At 40.8% G+C, this 23010-nt stretch overlaps 1 protein-coding gene across 1 annotated transcript in view; it reads left to right on the forward strand.

The window, feature by feature from the left end:
• The window catches only part of LOC137629746 (U4/U6.U5 tri-snRNP-associated protein 1-like), a 32959-nt gene that overhangs the window by 8890 nt on the left and 1059 nt on the right, over window positions 1-23010 (forward strand). The window contains 10 exon segments of the mRNA XM_068361342.1: window positions 6580-6707; window positions 7772-7968; window positions 9289-9438; window positions 16505-16675; window positions 17887-18020; window positions 18477-18588; window positions 20624-21091; window positions 21093-21521; window positions 21946-22175; window positions 22584-22745. Of these exon segments, the coding sequence (XP_068217443.1) occupies window positions 6580-6707; window positions 7772-7968; window positions 9289-9438; window positions 16505-16675; window positions 17887-18020; window positions 18477-18588; window positions 20624-21091; window positions 21093-21521; window positions 21946-22175; window positions 22584-22745 (2181 nt within the window).

Here is a 23010-nt window from a genome sequence, read left to right on the forward strand (position 1 = left end):
TTCTTGTTGACACCTCTTCAATTATTCCTCTGTCGTGCTTCCGGCAAGACGTTCTGGGATACGCTTATGTTCTTGGAGTATTTTCACGACTTTGGTGAAGTATTTCTCTTTGATTTCGGCTGTCGCTTTACTGGAAAACTTCTATATTAGCTTAGTTAGCTTTTGGAATTAATTTGATTAATTTTGGTGACGAGAGAGTATGAACTCTCGTTCACCTTTCAATGGCCGACCCTTCCCTTAGACGGAAGTGTTGGTGTCTAAGAGAGTATAGACTCTCTTTCTTAATTTTGCTTAACAAAGTTATAGATTTATTTTATATCTCTCCGCCTCTTATAGGCCTCTTCGATTAACTTCCTTTTATTTTAAACTCATTAAAATTAATTTTTATATTTGTTTATATTCGACCTTCCTAATAGTAGGCGGTCTTTTACCGAAGTTAATAAACTTTGAGCCCGTCATTTCGGTTTTACCTGTTAACATATTATGCTATTTCCGCCACAGAGTTTGAAAGATTTTCTTTGACAGTCTCGTACTGTTTTCAAAGCTGAACTAACGTTTTGTTTTGTCTCTGCAGTTGTTGACGTTCAGAACGTTCAACTTGCACTCTATCGTTACGATAGAGAAAGAATGTTCACGGTTTCACGTTGCAGTAAGAGTAACCGTGTCTAGCGTTTTGTTCATTCTTTCTTAACTTAATGGTTTTGATCCTAATAAAGGAACTTTTCAGTTTTTTCCTTTAACAATAATATGTTTTAACGATATATATGATTGGGCTCTTCTCTCAGGTTCTAAGTCAGCAGAACTTAGTGTCTGCCGACCCCAAGTTAACTCTACTGCAGTCCATACAGTCACAACTTTCGGTCTTGATGCGTGAGTGTCGGGCTGAGAGTGTTGCACCGCCTGCACTCCCTCCACCTGTTCTCGCTGCACCTGTGCTCGCCCAGCCTGCACCTGCTCCGCCTGTGCTCGCCCAGCCTGCACCTGCTCCGCCTGGTCGCAGCACCATCTGCCAGGCGTACGATGTTGTGAACTCTACTACAGTCCATGCAAGCACAGCTTTCGGACTTGATGAGTGAGTGTCGGGCTGAGAGTGTTGCTCCACCGCCTCCGCCTACACTCCCTCCTCCTACACTCGCTCCGCCTGATCACAGTACCATCTGCCAGGCGTATGATGTTGTGGACTCTACTACAGTCCATGCAAGCACAGCTTTCGGACTTGATGCGTGAGTGTCGTGCTGAGAGTGTTGCACCTCCTGCACCTGTGGTGCACCAACCTCCTGCACCCGTTCAGCCTGTGCTGCACCCGCCTGCACCGGTGGTGCACCAACCTCCTGCACCCGTTCAGCCTGTGCTGCACCCGCCTGCACCGGTGGTGCACCAACCTCCTGCACCCGTTCAGCCTATGCTGCACCCGCCTGCACCGGTGGTGCACCAACCTCCTGCACCCGTTCAGCCTGTGCTGCACCCGCCTGCACTCGCTGCACCCAGTCGCAGCTCCATCTGCCAGGCGTACGATGTTGAACCACTTTCGGAGTTTGCTGTTCACAGTGTTGTTCAGCCTCAGCCTTCTTTAAGGCAACCCTTGCTTTGGGATCAGGAGAGTTACACTCTTCCTCCTCCTCCCCTTGCTGCTCCTCCAGTGGTGCAACTCTCGGTTGGGGTACAACAACCTCTCCCCTCCGTGAGTCTGTCTGCTCAACCAGCGCTGCACCGAGTTCAACCCTCATCTAGGCAAGCTCATCTACACCATGCACTTGCGCCTCAGGAGCCTCAGCTTGCTAGAACTTTACCTTGTTCTGCGCAGCCTCAACCTTCTCATGCTCCACTCATCTCTCAGGAACAGGAACGGACTACTCCGCCTCCGTCCTCCGCTTAGCTGGTACAATCCTTGGGTGCAACTCTTGCTAGGAGTCAACCTCCTTCACCCTTGCACCTGCCTTCTGCTCCGTCTGTTGTTCAGCCTATGCAGTCTGAACCTCAGGTTTTCCCTCAAGTTGAGGAAACCTCTGTTGTTGTTCCAGCTCGTTCTGACTCTGCTGTTCAGCATACCATGGTTTAAACCCCATGCAAGCATGCATTAAGCACTCTAGCACTGGTCATGGAATTTCTGAGAAATGTTAAACGCCATGCACACGCTCTGCTTTCCTTTCAGCAGGCTCTGCTTACAGCAGGCTCTACTTCCTACATGCTCAGCATTCAGCATGCTCTGCATTCAGCATGCTCTGCATACAACATGCTCTGCATACAGCATGCTCTGCATTCAGCATGCTCTGCATACAGCATACTCTGCATACATCATGCTCTGCATACCTTACCGCATGCTTCTCAACACATCTTGGGTTGTTGCCAACTCACTAGACTGTCAAGCAGTTTCATAACGTTGCCTTCTAGTCTGCTGCTTTGCACCAGTGAACCCTCACTCAGAGAACTTAGCTTTTCTAGGATAAGGTCCCTGTAGATGAGAAAGTTCTTTTCTCCCTCCTTCTGATATTCCCTTGAGGACTCTGTCATTTGGAGGGAGCCTTTAGCTGCATAACCTCTTATGGACTTTTATTTAAGCATAACATGCTTTCAGGGAAGGTAATGGTTACACTTCAGCCGCTAATCCCGTCTGTTACCACACCTGCTCCCATAGACCTTGAGCTGTGTTGCATGACATGCAGTCCAAGCTTAGTCCTTGTTAGAGGATTTTTTGTTTACGGAGTCAATGTGTCACGGGGAAGACGTTCAACAACCAACAGAAGGGACTTGTTGTGACGCAGTGGGCAACCTCAGCAACCCGTTAAGGAGTTGTCTGTACGACCCAGACAGTCTAGACAGATTCGGGTTGTCACTGTACTTCCTCGCTTGCCCATGATTGACAGTTTACAGACTGTGCAGCAGTATCATGATCTTGTGTCCGGCTCCGTCAGACGACTGGCTTTTAAGAGCTCCCTCAAGTCGTCGCTGTCTGGAGATTTTCAAATGGACTATGGATCTGACCAAGGAACTGGGCCTCCTGGTCAATTTTGAGGAGTCTCAGCTCGTTCCATCCCAGACCATTGTCTCCTTGGGTATGGATCTTCAGAGTCGAGCTTTTCGGACTTGTCCGTCGGCCCCAAGGATCTTCCAAGCCCTAGAATGCATCCAGAGCATGCTGAGAAGGAACCGATGCTTAGTCAGGCAGTGGATGAGTCTAACAGGGACACTTTCATCGCTGGCCCTGTTCATCGAGTTAGGGAGACTCCACCTCCGCCCCCTTCAGTATCATCTAGCTGCTCACTGGATAAAGGACATGACGCTAGAGACGGGCTCAGTTCCTGTTTCCGAAGAGATGAGGTCTACTCTAACGTGGTGGAAGAACAGCATTCTTCTCAAGGAAGGTCTACCATTGGCTGTTCAGTCCTCCGACCACCGTCTCTTCTCGGACGCATCGGACACGGGCTGGGGTGCGACACTGGACGGACAGGAATGCTCGGGAACATGGAATCAGGAGCAAAGGACACTTCACATCTATTGCAAGGAGTTGTTGGCAGTTCATTTGGCCTTGATAAACTTCAAGTCCCTCCAGCTTAACAAGGTGGTGGAGGTGAACTCCGACTACACCACAGCCTTGGCTTACATCTCCAAGCAGGGAGGGACTCATTCGAGGAAGTTGTTCGAGATCGCAAGGGACCTCCTCATTTGGTCAAAAGATCGAAAGCTCACGCTGGTAACGAGGCTCATTCAGGGCGATATGAATGTCATGGCAGATCGCCTCAGCCGGAAGGGTCAGGTCTTCCCCACAGAGTGGACCCTTCACAAGAATTTTTGCAGCAGACTTGGGGCCCTGTGGGATCAGCCAACCATAGATCTATTCGCTACCTCGATGACCAAGAGGCTCCTCTTGTATTGTTCTCCGATTCCAGACCCAGCAGCAGTTCGCGTGGATGCCTTTCTGCTGGATTGGTCCCATCTCAACCTGTATGCATTCCCGCCGTTCAAGATTGTCAACAGGGTACTTCAGAAGTTCGCCTCTCACAAAGGGACACGGCTGACGTTGGTTGCTCCCCTCTGGCCCGCGAGAGAATGTTTCACTGAGGTACTGCAATGGCTGGTCGACGTTCCCAGGACTCTTCCTCCTAGAGTGGACCTTCTGCGTCAACCTCACGTAAAGAAGGTACTCCCAACCTCCACGCTCTTCGTCTGACTGCCTTCAGACTATCGAAAGACTCTCAAGAGCTAGAGGCTTTTCGAAGGAGGCAGCCAGAGCGATTGCCAGAGCAAGGACGACATCCACTCTCAGAGTCTTTCAGTCTTTATGGGAAGTCTTCCGAAGCTGGTGCAAGGCCAATGCAGTTTTCCTCAACCAGTACCAATGTAACCCAGATTGCTGACTTCCTGTTACATCTAAGGAACGTAAGCTCCCTATCAGCTCCTACGATCAAGGGTTACAGAAGTTTGTTGGCAGCGGTTTTCCGCCACAGAGGCTTGGATCTTTCCTCCAACAAAGATCTACAGGACCTCCTTAGGTCTTTTGAGACCTCAAAGGAACGTCGGTTGTCCACTCCAGGCTGGAATCTAGACGTGGTCCTAAGGTTCCTAATGTCATCAGGATTTGAACCGCTCCAATCAGCCTCTTTTAAGGACCTCACATTAAAAAACTCTTTTCCTCGTGTGCTTAGCAACAGGTAAAAGAGTAAGTGAGATCCACGCCTTCAGCAGGAACATAGGTTTCACATCTGAAACGGCTACATGTTCCTTACAGCTCGGTTTTTTGGCTAAAAACGAGCTTCCTTCCCGTCCTTGGCCTAAGTCGTTCGAGATCCCAAGCCTGTCCAACATGGTGGGGAACGAACTGGAGAGAGTACTTTGCCCAGTTAGAGCTCTTAAGTACTATCTAAAGGTCAAAACCATTACGAGGACAATCAGAAGCCTTATGGTGTGCTATCAAGAAGCCTTCTCTACCAATGTCTAAGAACTCAGTTTCTTACTACATCAGGCTTCTGATTAGAGAAGCAAATTCTCATCTGAAGGAAGAGGACCTTGCTTTGCTGAAGGTAAGGACACATGAAGTGAGAGCTGTGGCTACTTCAGTGACTTCAAACAGAACCGTTCTCTGCAGAGTGTTATGGATGCAACCTATTGGAGAAACAAGTCAGTGTTCGCATCATTCTATCTCAAAGATGTCCAGTCTCTTTACGAGTACTGCTACACCCTGGGTCTATTCGTAGCAACGAATGCAGTAGTAGGCGAGGGCTCAGCCACTACATTCCCATAATCCCATAACTTTTTAACCTTTCTCTTGAATACTTTTTATGGGTTGTACGGTCGGCTAAGAAGCCTTCCACATCCTTGTTGATTTGGCGGGTGGTCAATTCTTTCTTGAGAAGCGCCAAGGTTAAAGGTTGTGATGAGGTCCTTTAGTATGGGTTGCAGCCCTGTATACTTTAGCACCTTTGAGTTGATTCAGCCTCCCAAGAGGAACGCTGCGCTCAGTAAGGAAGACGATCTTATTAAAGGCAGAGTAACGGTTCAAGTCGACTTCCTTACCAGGTACTTATTATTTCATTGTTATTGTGGATAACTGATTATATGAAATATGGGATACTTAGCTATCCTTTAATCTTGTACACTGGTTTTCACCCACCCCCCTGGGTGTGAATCAGCTACATGATTATCGGGTAAGTTTAATATTGAAAAATGTTATTTTTATTAATAAAATAAATTTTTGAATATACTTACCCGATAATCATGATTTAATCGACCCTCCCTTCCTCCCCATAGAGAACCAGTGGACCGAGGAATAATTGAGGAGGTGTCAACAAGAAGTACTTGAGTACCTGGCCACAGGTGGCGCTGGTAAATACACCCCCTTCTAGTATTGTGATAGCTGGCGTATCCCTCCATAGAATTCTGTCGGGCAACGGAGTTGACAGCTACATGATTATCGGGTAAGTATATTCAAAAATTTATTTTATTAATAAAAATAACATTTTTACTAATAAAAATAACATTTTTTGAGGTTTGAGGATACTAGGCTACTTTTACTTCCTAAGGCATCACCACAGGTATGGTATGTTCGCACAAGTCTTGTCTTTTCATTCTAGTTATTTAAATTACAGAATGGCATGGCCGAGTACTGGTGATTTATTATACAGAAAGGGATTACTGTAAAGCATTATATGGAAATATACTGAAAATATTTAGATAAAAATTATGAAAGGGAGGAAAATAAAGTAATAATTAGGCATGAATAAGGCTTTTTATATCAAAAGAAATAATATCATTAATACAAATGTATCCAGGAGCCTAGGTGCTTGTCAGCAAATCTTCATTCTACTGCATTTTTTTTTCTTTCTTTTTTATGCTACACGTATTAGTGTACTGTATACCACAGTAATGTACAAAAATATTAAAGAATTTTTTCTCCATTTTTTTTTTCTTTTTTTTTTTTTTTTGCCTTCCAAACCTTGTCAAAGCCCATAGTTATTCATTGCTGTTGCACGTGGCACTGTATTTGGTTATAAATGGTTGTATTGATACATTTGATAATGTATTCAAGCACCCCCTATTACCTGCTATTTATTCTTTGCTTAAAACAGCTTTCATTAATTCCAGACACCATCACAAACACAAAAAGCAAAGAAGTAAGAAAAGGGAGGACAGATCTCGCTCTCGCAGCCCCAGTCACAGCGAAGATAGTCTTTCAGAAGTTGAGGAACTGCTGCAAATTAAAGATGACCCAAGTAAGATATAATCAATAAGTGTGTATGATTTTAGAAATTTCATGTCAGGAATATTTGTGTATTTCTGTTTGTGTTTATTTATTAAAGTTTGGATCAAAGGGAGCTTCACAGATTGAAAATGTGCAGTTACAGTAGAGGTTCTCAGGTATTTTGTAAATTCAAAAGTTAAAATTTTCATATTAGCATATTTTGTTTTGCAATATGATAATGTACTTTAACCGCTAAAGATGTATTACTTGGAGAAGTTCCCTGACATCCCAAGGAAAAGAGTATGGATAATATCTAGATGAATCATAAATTTTTTTTTACAAACACATCAATTTACAATGTTTTATCTTATCGCTGTATGATGATTTTATTGACAGTAATTTGGCATTACTTAGATTGGCTAAGTAGAATATACTTTTGAAGGTTCAAAGTACGATTACATTTTTAGAGCAAGGTTTCTGTATATTAACACCTTACTGGACTACATTGAAATTTCAAGTACAGTAGTATTATTTGATTATTTGAGCTGGCTCCACGTATCAAAATTCTTATAAAATACCATGATGGTACTGAGGGTACATTAAATATCTATTCAAAGATTACTTCTGCACTGAGGTGACATGTTACAGGCATGGTATAAGCGAATTAGGTTTCCAATTCTTACTGAAACAGGAGTAGCAATAATAAAGCTCATTTATTACAGTTATGTAAATTGATTACTGTGAATACTTGAAAGTACTCTTAACTTAAATGTTAGTATATGAAAGTATTCTACTTGATTTAATGAAGTACATTTGGCACAAGTACAAGAGCAGTATTATACAGTGCTGTACAATAATCTTTTAAAATACCAAGTACAGTACAAGTACTCAAGATTGTGTACTAAAGTACAAGTACCTGTACTTGCATTTAGATCCAAGTTTCCAATTGTTATTGCCTTTGTGTTTTTTTTGTTATGGAAGACGTGATTAGTTTTTCCTAAAGATATGTATAGATCCAAACATCCAATTCATGTTTCTATAGTATTTTTTATCATATAAGATGTGATTAGTTTTTCATTAAGGAGTTTATTGCAGGTTATCAGTTGTCTCAGTCTTCAAAACTCGGGAAGCAGTCGCCCTCTCCACCTCCAAGTCATCTGTTGCAGCCTGTGGGAAGTGACTTTGCAAGCAGTGGTCCAGTTGGAGGGGAGAAGGAAGGTGGTGCCGAAGCATCTTTATCCATCGAGGAAACAAATAAAATAAGGGCAAAGCTAGGTTTGAAGCCATTAAAGGTATGGGCCTCGTAGAGTTATGTTTATTAAAATTCTCTCTCTCTCTCTCTCTCTCTCTCTCTCTCTCTCTCTCTCTCTCTCTCTCTCTCTCTCTCTCTCTCTCTCGTAGAGTTGTTTTTATTAAAATTCTCTCTCTCTCTCTCTTGTAAAGTTGTTTTTATTAAAATTCTCTCTCTCTCTCTCTCTCTCTCTCTCTCTCTCTCTCTCTCTCTCTCTCTCTCTCTCTCGTAGAGTTGTTTTTATTAAAATTCTCTCTCTCTCTCTCTCTCTCTCGTAAAGTTGTTTTTATTAAAATTCTCTCTCTCTCTCTCTCTCTCTCTCTCTCTCTCTCTCTCTCTCTCTCTCTCTCTCTCTCTCTCTCTCTCTCTCTCTCTCTCTCTCTCACACACATTTTATGTTAAAGGATACAGTACATACATTTTTTAACATTTCTTTATCAAGTTGAATATTTTATTGACTAGTTGTTTTATATATATTTCAAAGGCTATCTATTGTGGAGTTACTACGTTATCACTTAGCAGTAACAAAATAAAAATGCAAATATATAAATTAAACATGCAATTACAGGTTGAAAGAAAATATATCCAAGAGTTAATTCTCCTATACAGCCACTGAGCAGGGACTGCTGCCTCGCACCGAAGGGGTTAATATATAATCTTGTAATATCTCCTAATAAGTAAGATGCACTGGGTTCCAAAATTAACTATATATTATTGTACATAGAAGAATGCTAGGCAGATAGCAATTTGCTTGGTACTGTATGGTTATAATTTTTTGAAGAGCAATATACTGTACTTAGAAAGAAGCAAAGCAGAACACTTGAAGTGAAAGATTGACTTATTTCTTCAGTCCCAAGAAACTCGGTATGAAATTAACTTTTTACCAAAAGATATTGATTTTACTGCTGAAAATGTAGCATTAACTAGAACGGGGAAGATTGATAAAGAAATTAATAAGATCTATTATCTATCCGAAGATAGTTGTAATACCTATGGTACTCTACCCAAAACTGATGAAGACAGGACTGGTGAAGAAAACTTCATGGATGAAACAATGGCACTGGAAGTTTTCAGGAGACCTTGAAGAAATTGTATAAATACTTGACATGAATGAAAATTAAGGCTGCAAATTGATCAATGAATGACAGCATAGCAGACACACCAGGGTGTTAAGGGAATCTGAATCATTGAACTGGCCGCTGGATCTGGAGTCATTGTTCTGTAGAGCACTTGGAAGTTTACTTGTATGTGTGTCAGGGATTGGGTTAGTAAAAATGTACTACTGCACTATCATTCTTGTGATATTTGTTTTTCCTAACAGATCGATAACGCTCCGAAGAACGAAGAAGAATCCGGTGAGGTGAATGACGGGGATGAGGTTATGGAAGATGTGGAGGGAGGGAAGAGAGTCACTGTTGCTGGAGAACAGTTTGTTCATAAACCAGCTGAAAATTTAGCCCAAAAACTGCAGGTATGTCTGTTGAGGTTAGATGAAATACCTTGATATGGAAAATGCGGCCAACTATATATGAGTTAAGACTCATATATTTGGCCGCATTTTTCATATCAAGATGTATCATCTAACTGTAATCTCATATCTATTTTAACTATTTTTGTTTCGTTGTAAAAGGGGATTATTTGCTCATTAAAATAGTTATGTGGCCATGAAGCTTTTTATGGTAAGCTTGATTACGGAAGAATAAAACAACCCTTCAATAACTTTGAAGATAATTTTCGAGGCTTTGTATTTCGCATCTTTATGATCATCCTTTTACCAGGAAAATTATAACTTTAGTATTAGTATTTTACTATTCAGTATGGTCTTAGTGATATAGGTCCATATGTAGTGATTATGAATATATTCACCAACGTATAAGCAATAAAACATACAGTATATACTGTATTCATTGAAAATCTAACAGCGCCTCACTACTGGGCAGAAATATAGTACAGTAATTAGAGTTTGTATTATAGGAATATGCAAGAACCCCATTTGGATTTGCAACAGTTTTAAAGTTCAAAGAAAATATTTAAATATATTAATTGTAAGTTTTAAATATTTAACTTAGCCGGTGAATATATAATAGCTGCAACTCTGTTGCTCGACAGAAAAAAAACAGTAAATACTCGCCAGCGATCGCTATACAGGTTGCGGGTGTGCCCACCAGCGCCAACTGTCGGTCAGATACCACTCTCGATGTAAACAAAGACTCAATTTCTTCTCTGTCGACGTGTCGACAAGACGTACTTTTACTCGCTGTAGAACCTGGAGTTTTCTCAACATATTTGGTGAAGTACTTCATTTTGGTTTGAGCTTTCGCAGTGCAGGTGTTTTATCTTCATCTTAAATCTTGAACTCGTTTTTGGATAGATTTAATTTTTGATGACAAAGAGAGTATGGACTTTCTTTGACTTTTAAATGGCCGACCCTTCCCTTAGACGGAAGTGTGTTTAGGCTTTTAGCAATTATCTTATCACATTATAAATTAATTATAGATTTTCCTCTATATATTTTATATCTCACCGCCTTTATTAGGCCTCTTCGATTAACTTTCCATTTATAATAAACATAAAAATAAATTTTAATGATTTGTTTATATGCGACCTTTCCTGAGAGTAGGCGGTCCTAACTTGGAAACCGAAGTTAAACAACGTTGAGCCCTTTTCAATCGTAATAGCTTTTAAAGAGCTAATGATTTAAAACTTTTTAAATGAATATTTTTAATAAATATTTTATGAAAGATTTTCTTTGAATAGTCTTCGTACTGTTTTCAAAGATGAACTAACGTTTAGTTTACTTATGCTACGCAGTTTGCGCTCTATCGTTACGATAGAGAGAGAGAGTATCACGGTTTCACTTTGCAGAAAGAGTAAATCGATTCTGACGTTTTGTTCATTCTTCTTTCAAAGCTTAAATGTTTTAAATTCTATTTTAAAGGAACTTTTTAATTGAAAAACCTTTCAGTTTTTTCCTTTGGTCAAATAACATGTTTTTTTGACGAAACGTAATTGGGCTCTTCTCTTAGGTGCGAAATCAAGAGAGAGAGAGAGAGAGAGAGATAGGGAGGGAGAGAGAGGAGAGAAAACGTTCCGTTCAAGCGGGTAACGTTGTTCTCGAGTTACTCTCGTCCCTAGTCTCTGTACGGGGAGAAAGGATAAAACGTTTTTAGTTTTTTTCTCGTCCCCAGGCAATGTACGGTGAGAGATTGAAAACGTAGTTTTGAATGAACTAGTGTTTAGTCTCTTCCCCAGCCACTGAATTTTTTTATCTTAAAAGATGTTTACTGTGTTTTGCTGGTATTAATGTGCTTGCATTATACGACTGATTTCGCATTTACTACCTTTTGATGAGGGTAGAATTGCGTGCTTCAGGTAGAAATCAGTAAAAGTTTCGATTTCAGTGAAATAAGTGCAAACAGAAAATCGTAGTGATAAAGTGATATTGCGCAAAGTGTTACAGTGTTGCGTAACCGAGGGTTCGTCTGTTCGTGCCTGTCGTTCACCTAGTCCGGGACCTCTTGCAAGCTCCCAAGCCCAGGGGAGAAGTAATGTCGTACGACTTATGGGTTCGAGAGGCCTTGATCAGCGAACAGACGTTCCCTCTATGGTATCGGGTGTATCTTACCAAGATCTCCCCTACCATAAGGCGAGAGAGACAATTTTCTCCTCGTCATCCGAAGGCTTTTCGCATAAGAAACCTGAAACAAGGTTTCGAGGCCCTTAAGCGAAAGTCAGTCCTTTCAGGACAGGTCCAGCGTCCTGGTTGTAGCCATTAGGACAGCTCTGACCCTATGCAGTCATCGGAAAACTGCTCGCCGCCTAACAAAAGCGTAACACAGACTCCGAGAGTCTTTTTGTTGGCAAGGTTTTGCGGTCACAGACGTTACCCTCGTCTCTTACCGCAACCATTTCCGTTGATCCTAAATGGGTTGTACGGCAAGACATGCAGAATAAGCTTGCCTCCCTTATGGAAGACTATTCTGCCGATTAGTACGTTGAGCCTAGCCGTTTATCTCATCGAGATCCTGGCTTTCAGCCAACCTAACGTTCCTTTGTGCGTCCTGTTGACGTTGGCGTAGCTAAGTCACGTCAGTCAGGTTGTTTAGAACCACACTCGATGCGGTCTCGTTTGGATTTTCAGCCACATTTGGGCGTTAGGCCACTTGCTGATGCTCCTGTTGACGTTCAGGACGTTCGCTAACAATCGGAGTTGACTTGTTTTGACGCTGTGCGTCAATCTCCGCATTCTAGAGTTGTTTTGACTGCTCAATCTAGGCGGTCAAAGCAGTCTCGAGTGGACGCTGTGCGTCCTCACGCACCTGTTGTTGTTGACAGTTCACAGACTGTCAAGCAGTTACATGACGTTGCGTCCTGGTCTCTCTCACCTGTTGTTGTTGACAGTTCACAGATTGTCAAGCAGTTACATGATGTTGCGTCCTGGTCCGCTACTAATGCACCAGTGAGTGTGGACTCTGCTTGTAAAGCATTGCCACCACGGTAGGTCTCTCCCTTGCTTGAGACTCGGCTATTATCGGACAAGGTTCCTTTAGATGAGGAAGTTGCTGTTCCCCCTCCTACTGATATTCCCTTGAGGACTCTGTCAGACGGAGAGCAGCCTAAAGCTGCTTAGCCCTCTATGGACTTTAATTAAATCATGCTGATTTTTAAGTATCTTTGTCCGGATCTTTTTGTAACTGCTGCTCCTCGTTCGCCTAAACGTCAGAGCTTACACTAGGCCTAGCTACTTCGAAGCCGTTGTTTTATAAGCTAGTGCTCTCTCGCTCTCCTAGAGAGCTTTACGTTTGCTAGGCAACTGGTTTATCACCAGGAGGAGTTTAGGGGATACAGCCTTTGCTTTCCCTTCTTTTAAACTGGCTTATAGAGCGAGAGTCTGATATGACACGAGAGAAGTTCTCGGCTTGGGAGTTCCTGCCTCTGCCCAGATAGACTTCTAAAATCTCGTAGACTCTCCCTGGCGCCTGGCCAGGAGACGCTCCAAGATTTTACAGGTCAACTTCACAGCTGTTTTCGAGCGTTTGAAGTTTTGCTGTACAATTATGTCATGCATAAACAAGGCTTTCAGGGATGGCTCCAATGATCTGACAGCCACGTTCTCTGCAGAGACAAGTCCCTCAGGGATGGCTCCATGATTTGGCAGCCATGTTCACTGCAGGAGTACTTAAGAGGCAAGTGCGCTCAATGTGTTCATTGTCAAGACAAACTTCGCGATGAAGTCTACCAGGCTGTCTTGACAGCATTTATGGAAGGCTACTGGATGGTCTCTCTCGACCTTCAGGAGGCATACTTCCACATTCCTATACACCCGGATTCCCAACCGTTTCTGAGGTTTGTTTACAGGAATGTGGGGTACCAGTTTCGAGCTATCGGAGATCAGAGCCTCCCTGTACTTGGACGACTGGCTTCTCAGAGCCTCTTCCAGTCATCGCTGTCTGAAGGATCTCAATTGGACTCTAGATCTGGCCAAGGAATTGGGACTCCTAGTCAATTTGGAAAAGTCACAGCTGGTCCCATCCCAAACTATTCTGTATTTAGGGATGGAGATTCACAGTCAAGTTTTTCGGGCTTTTCCGTCGGCCCCCAGAATAGATCAAGCCCTGCTCTCCATCCAGAAGATGCTGAAGAAAGAACGCTGCTCAGTCAGGCTGTGGATGAGTCTGGTAGGGACGCTGTCATCCCTGGAGCAATTTGTATCATTAGGAAGACTACACCTCCGTCCTCTTCAATTCCATCTGGCTTTTCACTGGAAAAAGGACAAGACGCTAGAGGCGGTCTCGATCCCGATTTCCGAAAAGATAAAGTCTTGTCTGACTTGGTGGAAGGACAATATCAGCCTAAGAGAGGGTCTTTCCCTGGCAGTTCAGATACCCAACCACGTTCTCTTCTCGGAAGCATCGGACTTGGGCTGGGGCGCGACGCTGGACGGTCGGGAATGCTCAGGTCTGTGGAACTCGAGTCAGAGGAGCATGCATATCAACTGCAAGGAGCTTTTGGCGGTTCATCTGGCCTTGAGAAGCTTCGAGTATCTCCTTCGAGGCAAAGTGGTGGAAGTAAACTCGGACAACACCACGGCCTTGGCGTACATCTCCAAACAGGGAGGTACCCACTCACTGACGTTGTACGAGATCGCAAGGGACCTGCTCATCTGGTCAAAAGATCGAGGCATTTCCCTAGTAACGAGGTTCATCCAGGGCGACTTGAACGTCCTAGCAGATTGTCTCAGTCGGAAAGGTCAAGTAATTCCAACCGAATGGACCCTCCACAAGGATGTGTGCAAGAGACTTTGGGCGACTTGGGGTCAACCCACCATAGATCTCTTTGCAACCTCGCTGACCAAGAGGCTTCCAATCTATTGCTCTCCAGTCCCGGACCCAGCAGCAATACATATAGATGCCTTCCTCCTAGATTGGTCATATCTGGATCTTTACGCATTCCCACCATTCAAGATTGTCAACAAGGTACTGCAGAAGTTCGCCTCTCACGAAGGGACAAGGTTGACGTTAGTTGCTCCCCTCTGGCCCGCGAGAGAATGGTTCACCGAGGTACTTCGATGGTTAGTAGACGTTCCCAGAAGTCTTCCTCTAAGAGTAGACCTTCTACGTCAGCCACACGTAAAGAAGGTACACCAAAGCCTCCACGCTCTTCGTCTGACTGCCTTCAGACTATCGAAAGACTCTCGAGAGCTAGAGGCTTTTCGAAGGAGGCAGCCAGTGCGATTGCTAGAGCAAGGAGAGCGTCTACCATTAGAGTCTACCAATCGAAGTGGGAAGTCTTCCGAGACTGGTGTAAGTCAGTTTCTGTATCCTCGACCAGTACCTCTGTAGCCCAAATAGCTGATTTTCTCTTATACCTGAGAAAAGGACGATCCCTTTCAGCTCCCACTATCAAGGGCTATAGAAGCATGTTGGCATCGGTCTTCCGGCATAGAGGCTTAGATCTTTGCAACAATAAAGATCTACAAGACCTCCTTAAGTCTTTCGAGACCACTAAGGAGCGTCGTTTGGCTACTCCTGGGTGGAATTTAGACGTGGTCCTAAGATTCCTCATGTCAGACAGGTTTGAGCCTTTACAGTCAGCCTCCCTGAAAGATCTCACTCTTAAGACTCTTTTCCTGGTATGCTTAGCCTCGGCTAAAAGAGTCAGTGAGATTCATGCCTTCAGCAAGAACATCGGATTTTCGTCAGAAAAAGCTACTTGTTCTCTGCAACTTGGTTTTCTAGCCAAAAAATGAGCTACCTTCTCGTCCTTGGCCTAAATCTTTCGATATTCCCAGCTTATCGGAGATCGTAGGCAATGAACTAGAAAGAGTCTTATGCCCTGTTAGAGCTCTTAAGTTCTACTTAGCTCGTACTAAACCTTTACGAGGCCAATCTGAAGCGTTATGGTGTTCGGTTAAGAAACCATCCTTGCCTATGTCAAAGAATGCTTTGTCATGTTTTATCAGATTGTTAATACGAGAATCTCATTCACACTTGAGTGAGGAAGACCGATCTTTGCTTAAGGTTAAGACGCACGAGGTTAGAGCTGTAGCAACTTCCGTGGCCTTTAAGCAAAATAGATCTCTGCAAAGTATCATGAACGCAACCTATTGGAGAAGCAAGTCAGTGTTCGCGTCATTTTACTTAAAAGATGTCCAGTCTCTTTACGAGAACTGCTACACACTGGGATCATTCGTAGCAGCGAGTGCAGTAGTGGGTGAGGGCTCAACCACTACAATTCCCTAATTCCATATCCTTTTAATCTGTCTCTTGAAATGTTTTAATGTTTTTATGGGTTGTCCGGAAGGCTAAGAAGCCTTTCGCATCCTGTTTGATTTGGCGGGTGGTCAAAGTCATTTCTTGAGAGCGCCCAGATTAGGGGTTTGATGAGGTCCTGTTGTATGGGTTGCAGCCCTTGATACTTCAGCTCCTGGGGGTCTGTCAGCATCCTAAGAGGATCGCTGGGCTCCGTAAGGAAGACGTACTTACAAGGCAGAGTAATCGTCTAAGTCGACTTCCTTACCAGGTACCTATTTATTTTGGTTTTGTTATATTGATAACTGCCAAAATGAAATAAAAAACTCTTAGCTTATACGATGTAAACATATTTAACTCTGGTCTCTACCCACCTCCTTGGGTGTGAATCAGCTATTATATATTCACCGGCTAAGTTAAATATTTAAAAATGATATTTTAATTATAAAATAAATTTTTGAATATACTTACCCGGTGAATATATAAATTAAACGACCCTCCCTTCCTCCCCAATAGAGACGCAGTGGGATGAGAAGAAATTGAGTCTTTGTTTACATCGAGAGTGGTATCTGACCGACAGTTGGCGCTGGTGGGCACACCCGCAACCTGTATAGCGATCGCTGGCGAGTTTTTACTGTTTTTTTGTCTGTCGAGCAACAGAGTTGCAGCTATTATATATTCACCGGGTAAGTATATTCAAAAATTTATTTTATAATTAAAATATCATTTTTAATTTTTATGTCTTTTTCTGCTCCATTCTTCATGATTCTACGTTTTTTTTTTCAGGTCGAAAAGCTGAGAGAAAAAATAGCTGCACAGAGAGAAAAACGTCGTATCAAGGAAAAGCTGAAAAAGGTGAAGACTCTTGCTGAATCAGATAGTGATGAGGAATCAGCAAAGGCTTGGGTGAATAAGTCGCGTAAACTTAGCAAAGAGAGAGCTCTGGCTGAGCAAAAGGTAAGGTTTAAGGTTTTTGCCAGTATTAGCGTAATTAAAAGTAATAGAAACTTAAAATTTTTAATTTAGTAGAACAGTATGTTCACTTTGAACTAAGAATGTTGTATTTGTATTATCAAGAATATTGTTATTTGTTCTTACAAAATATGTTATCCTATGTCTTGTATAGGAGTATTTCTTATCATAACCTGGTTTGGTTATTGACGGTTGTCTGCAAGGTTGTACAGGGAGGCATAAGTTCAACATATATATGTTTGTTTCTCATTGTTCTATTTGTATTATCAAGAATATTGTTATTTGTTCTTACAAAATATGTTATCCTATGTCTTGTATAAGAGTATTTCTTATCATAACCTGGTTTGGTTATTGACAGTTGTCTGCAAGTTTGTACAGGGAGGCATAAGTTCAACATATATATGTTTGTTTCTCATAGTGATGTCTTGGGGATATCCAGAAGTATTATCTGTTATGATTAATACTTTGTTAGACAAACCTACCTTTTCTAGGTATCCTTTTACTATGGCGATAAGAACATTCTTGGAACCAATGCTTCAGTGATAATGCAGTGACCCATGCATTTGTAATTTGTTGCCAGAAAACATGAAGTATGCACTCACACTTACTTTTTTGTTGCTTGCGGAGAATAAACCATGATTGTTAAGCTGTGTTGTTTGCCCCCTGGATTAAACTTGGGTATCTCTTTACATCATACACGTTTCTTTTTCATGAATAAGGCATGATTTTAAAAATTATAGGACACTGGAAAGCATTTAAAAAATGTAAGTAGTTGGGATAGGAAATGGTGCTGAAGAACATTAAGGATCCAGAGGGATTACATTATTTATAAATATCACTTAATACGTTTGGAAAATGAACTGTTACACTCTACTGAGGAAAAACTAATCTTACTTCATTGATACATAACATTTATTCTTTTTTCTTAAATGTCCAAGAAAAGGTTGAAACAGTAACTAATACTGTAGTAAGTTTTTTGATAGCTTAAACACCTGATACCAGTTGATCAGCAGCTTTCGTTGTAGTGGATGTCTTCATGGAAAGTTAATGAAAGCAGAAAAAAACTTTTTGGTAAAGTTTGATATTTTTAATATTTTTTTCTGCAAACTTACATGTTAATCCTTCCTTTATTCCTTAATCTCCTTTCTTGGTCTGCTTTAAAGATAGCAGATCTCTTAATCTTAATCCTATTCCAGAGTAAGATGTTGGAAGAATTAGATGCTCAGTTTGGCATTGGAGCTTTGTTAGAACAAGATATGACTGAAGAAAAGATTAAGAAGTACAGCCGAAAGGAGCTCTCAGGATTGAGGGTGGAACATGATCTCTCCAGGTATGTAAGAATAGTCTAGATTCTACAAATTGAATTTTGTTTTGTGTGCTTAAAATTAATTACGCTGTATTTATGATAGTATAGTAACTTCCCTTCATATTAAAATCCTATAGTAATTAGTCTAAGTGACTGTTGGGTATATGTGTGTGAGGGGTGATGATGAAACAAACTTAATTTCTTGTAAAACAGAATTATTTTTGTCATTCAAGCCAGTCACTCTCATAATAATCTCATAGTTACCACACCTTCTGATCTCTTTCAGCCTTATGTCCTAAATACAGGAAAAATGATGCACGGGGTAAATTAATACTAGAGTCCAGATGGTGCATACACATTATGTAAGCTACTATGGTTAGACTTGGTGCAGCGTTCAAAAGACAGCAAATACAACCATGCATGCGTGATGTATTTGTGTGAAAAAAATATATTATGAAAAATTAATGTTTTCCATTTCAGATTTGACGAAGGAAGAACAACTATTCTTACTCTGAAGGACAGTAATATCCTTGCTAATGAAGAAGATACATTGGTCAACGTCAACATCATTGATGATGAACGTGTTGAAAAGGTAAGTGCTTGATACTTTTTAAAATTTTCTTTTTAAAGGTTTTAAAGGTCGCTCATGAATGGTAGAGGCAAGGGACAGTGACATTGCCCTATCGAGCAGGACAATGCCCCAGAGACTGACCATATGATCAGTGCCCAAGCCCCCTCTCCACTTAAGTTAGGACCAAGGAGTCCCAGGCAGTGGCTGCTGATGACTCAGCAAATAGATTTATAGGCTCCTCCATCCTTAGCTCACAAAGATAGTAAGGTTGCAAAGAGTTTTACCAAGACTCGAACACCAGTCTGGCGTTCACCAGTCAGGGACGTTACCACACCAGCCACCACAACTTGCAGTTCATTAGCATCGAAAGAACTATAAAAGTACTGTTTTAAATTTCTTGGAAAATTTGAGATTGCAAATTTGGGCAAATGTTGAATTAGCGAGTGTAAGAAAAATTGTGACGTATCGTAAAATCTCGGCTATTGTAAATATTCACTTAAATGATGGAAACAGAGGGCTGATAAGAAAGAAAAAAATCAGTAGAATCACATGCTCTTTGTTACTTTACATTTGGAGTGAGGAAATATGATCAGAATCAGAAAATGGAATTGGAGTACCATTGTATACAATAATAGCATAAACTCAGCTAAATTACCCAACACTCCATGCATATCCACAGCGGAACAGATTGGTATTAAGTAACTTTAGTTTAACCTGTGGACTTTGACTACAAATCTGAAAATAATTTGTCATTCATTTGAATTACAAAAGGGTTTTAGAATCATTGCATGTCTAAATCTATTACCCCATTACTGTATTACTATCCGCGTAAGTTGTGACCTTTCTCGTATTAGGATAATTGTCAGTAATAAGGGAGACAAAGGATTAAGTACTACTAAAATATCTAGAGTACTGAATATTTAGAGGGTTTTTTGTTGTAATTTTAAGCAAACGGTGAAAGCAGAGGTAATAGATAAGGTCTTACCTATTGTATACAATATAAAACCAGAGATAGTGTCCAACTTTGGTCTTCTGCATTCCATTTAAATAGGGAACCAAAGATGGGTTTAACAACTTTGGATTTGACAGGATGTTGAACAGGCTGACATAAGTTTTTTATACAGGAGTTTATATATATGGAATATCTGTTTTAATGTTGTTATTGTTTTTAAAATATTTTAATTGTTCATTACTTCTTATATCATTTATTTATTTCCTTCTTTCCTTTCTTCACTGGGCTATTTTTCCCTGTTGGAGCCCTTGGGCTTATAGCATCTTGCTTTTCCAACTAGTGTTGCAGCTTAGCTAGTAATAATAATAATAATACTTAACTCATCTGTTAATTTTTGAAAGAAGTTGTGTACCAGAAAGTCAATGCGATGTAAATTTTCGATTGCTGTTCACAAAGCCTTTTTATTCTCTTCAGTTGTTCTTTGTACATCTTATTTCACTACCTTGTATCCCTGTATATTTGCTCACCTTTTCTTCGGCAATTTTTGTTCCTTTTAATGCTTCTGTGCTTCCTCTTTAAATTTTTATCAGTTACACCATTTTTATGCTCCTAGCTAAATCGGTTTTTCAATATTCATGTTTTTCTAGCTACTGTATCTGTTTCCTCTTCTTTGAGCTTTCATTCACCCTCAACTGTTTTTTATTCTCTAACTATTCGATCTTTCTTCTTCAACTCCTGCATTTCCGCATTTACTCTTTTTTTGTAACTATCTTTCTCCTCTGCTTCAATCTGTCCTTCACCCTCCACTCCTGCATTTCAAGTTGTGCCAGAACTTCATACCACTTTGATTTGTGATATATCTTGTTTTATTTGGCTTGAATATTGTGTTCAGCATCCTTAATCCTTTACCATGAATCTAATCCAGAACTGATTTTGCATTATTTTGCTATCCATTACCATATGCATACTGTATTTTTATCTTAAACAGTAAAATCAGGAAAAAAAGATGTCCCGTTGATGTCCTCATAAGCGCTTCTCGCTGTTCCCCAAAAAAGCTCCCATAGTGATTTTAAATACTATATCTTTCTTTCTCTTTTTTTACAGAATCTTAAAAGACGAAAAATGAAACTTGATGAAGTTGAGTATGAAGCCCCAGAAATGGACGAATTTGGACATTTTGTACAAAATAATTTGCTTACAAAATATGATGAAGAAATCGTCGGAGAGAAGAAAAAAAGCTTCCGACTGGGCCATGGTGGTGAAGCATATGCGCTAAATGAGGAAAGTGGATCTCCAGCAATTCCAGACAGTGTGAGGAGGATGTCAAAGTTGAGAAAATTACAGTCCCTAGAAGCTCCTCAGAGTCAGTTGGCGTCGGAATATTTAACTCCAACAGAAATGGTCAGTTTCCGGAAGGTTAAGAAACCTAAGAAAAGTAAGAAGAAAAAATTCAATGTAGATGATTTAAAGCCCCTTGAAGAGGAATCTCTCGCTGATTTAGGTTCCTACGGTGCTAGACAAGCTCGTATAGAAAGCTTAATGGTAGAAAATGATATTCCCCGCCCCGTCAAGTATTGAAGCACCCCAGAGTGGTCCCCGTATGCACTCGCTAAGGGAATTGTTGGAAGAAGAGGAGGAGGCAGAGGAAAGTGTTAAAATGGAAGTTGATACTCCCATGGATGTAGATGATGCAGAAAGTGAAATGGATGATATAGAATTGCAGGAAGCATTAGCAAGATCGCGCAGGGCAAAACTTGCTCATTCTTTACAGCCGAGTAGTGAAAAGATTTCAGAAATGCTAAGAAGTCAAAGAGCTGAAGCCAAGGAGGAGGAGGAGGATGACGATGAAGAAGAAAAAATGGACGAGAGTACAGGAGCTCTTATGATGACGCTAAACACGACTGACGAGTTCTGTCGCACTCTGGGTGATATACCAACTTACGGCCTTTCAGGAAATCGTGCTGAAGAGGAGCAGACCATGCTGCAATTGCAACAACCAAAGGTAAATTACGATAGGCGTTGGTATTTTCCAAATGTTTCAATATTCAAGTATGGATGGCAGCTCGTAATGTTTTGTGTCTTCAAATTATTGTTAGGTATTTTTTAGTGATAATAAGGGTCATCCTGATAAATGAATTATGTCTGGAAAGTTTTGATGTGAATAGCATTTCTTATTGGAAGGAAGTTTTGGCAGTTTATAATAGTAAAAATTAATCATTTAATGCCTCCGTAAGTTTTAAAATGATTGTATGTGATTCATTAAGTGTAAAAATATCTATTCAAAATTGAAAATTGTATCAAACAGGTGATAGTGGGACCATTAGTTAGATGACTGTATGAAACTTTTTCAAGTTATTTTTTGATAATTGATCAGTTGATTAATTGAAAATATCATAATTTTATTCCTCTGTAATTTTTCCTCAAAGGAAAAGGAACAACAAGAGCACAGAGGAGCATGGGAGGAAGTTGGCATTGATGACACGCGTGTGGAAATTAGTGATAACATGACGACCCCAATTTTGGAAGAGGAACCTGATGCCAGCAAAGGTGTTGCAAATGCCCTGAAATTAGCCTTGAAGAAAGGTTATCTGGAAAAGAATAATATTTCCAAATCGGCCAATGCAGCATTGCAGCACCTTAGAGCCATTCACTACAGGTAATTGTTAAGATTTTAAGAACATATCAAATAGAATAGTAATGAAGTGGACAAGAGACTACTTATTAAACAATTTAAAGTAGAAGTGTTTTAAGTTTGAAAACAGTTTTGTTATTACTGCATGATTCTCGTGTCATTGTTATCTTAAGGTTAATTAAAAAGATATTTTGAAGGATTAAACCAATTTCTTACAGTGGTTTCATTGCTCATTTAATGTTCTTGATGTGTTGAAATAATTCAATTAGCCACTGAATTTTGTGTTATCTTTTCATCATTAAGATTTTAAGTAAGACTGTCTTGATGTAGCTCAGTGTAGTTGTTCAAATCATGAATTTATCTGTTTGTACCATTAAAATAAAGTTAATTGAAATATCCATTTTTTTGAGGACTTTAAATAAATAATTTCAGCATTGAAGATAAGGCAGTGGATGACGAACGTGGCCGAGGACGAGGAGAACGTTATATGGGACCTGTCACTGAATTCAAAGATAAGGATGGATACAAACCAGATGTTAAATTGGAATACGTTGATGACGACGGACGTAAATTAAATGCAAAGGAGGCTTTCAGGTATTCCTATCTTCTTGCACGGTTATCAATTGCATGATACTATATATATTCTTAAACCCACTACTTTACTTGTTCCTAATGAAGGTGGAAGGAACAAACCTTGAATTAGGAGTTAGTTGTAAACAGCAGTTAGGTGAACAATTGAGGCCTCTGCTCTAAAGGGGTCCCTCTCTTTGCTGCAAATGCTTTCGCCTATCTTGATGGTATCTCTTGGGCTTTACTGTGAAATTCATTTTGCCATATATGCTTCATTTATAATGTCAAC

This window comes from Palaemon carinicauda, chromosome 37, assembly GCF_036898095.1.
Source record: "Palaemon carinicauda isolate YSFRI2023 chromosome 37, ASM3689809v2, whole genome shotgun sequence".
Taxonomy (NCBI): Eukaryota; Metazoa; Arthropoda; class Malacostraca; order Decapoda; family Palaemonidae; genus Palaemon; species Palaemon carinicauda.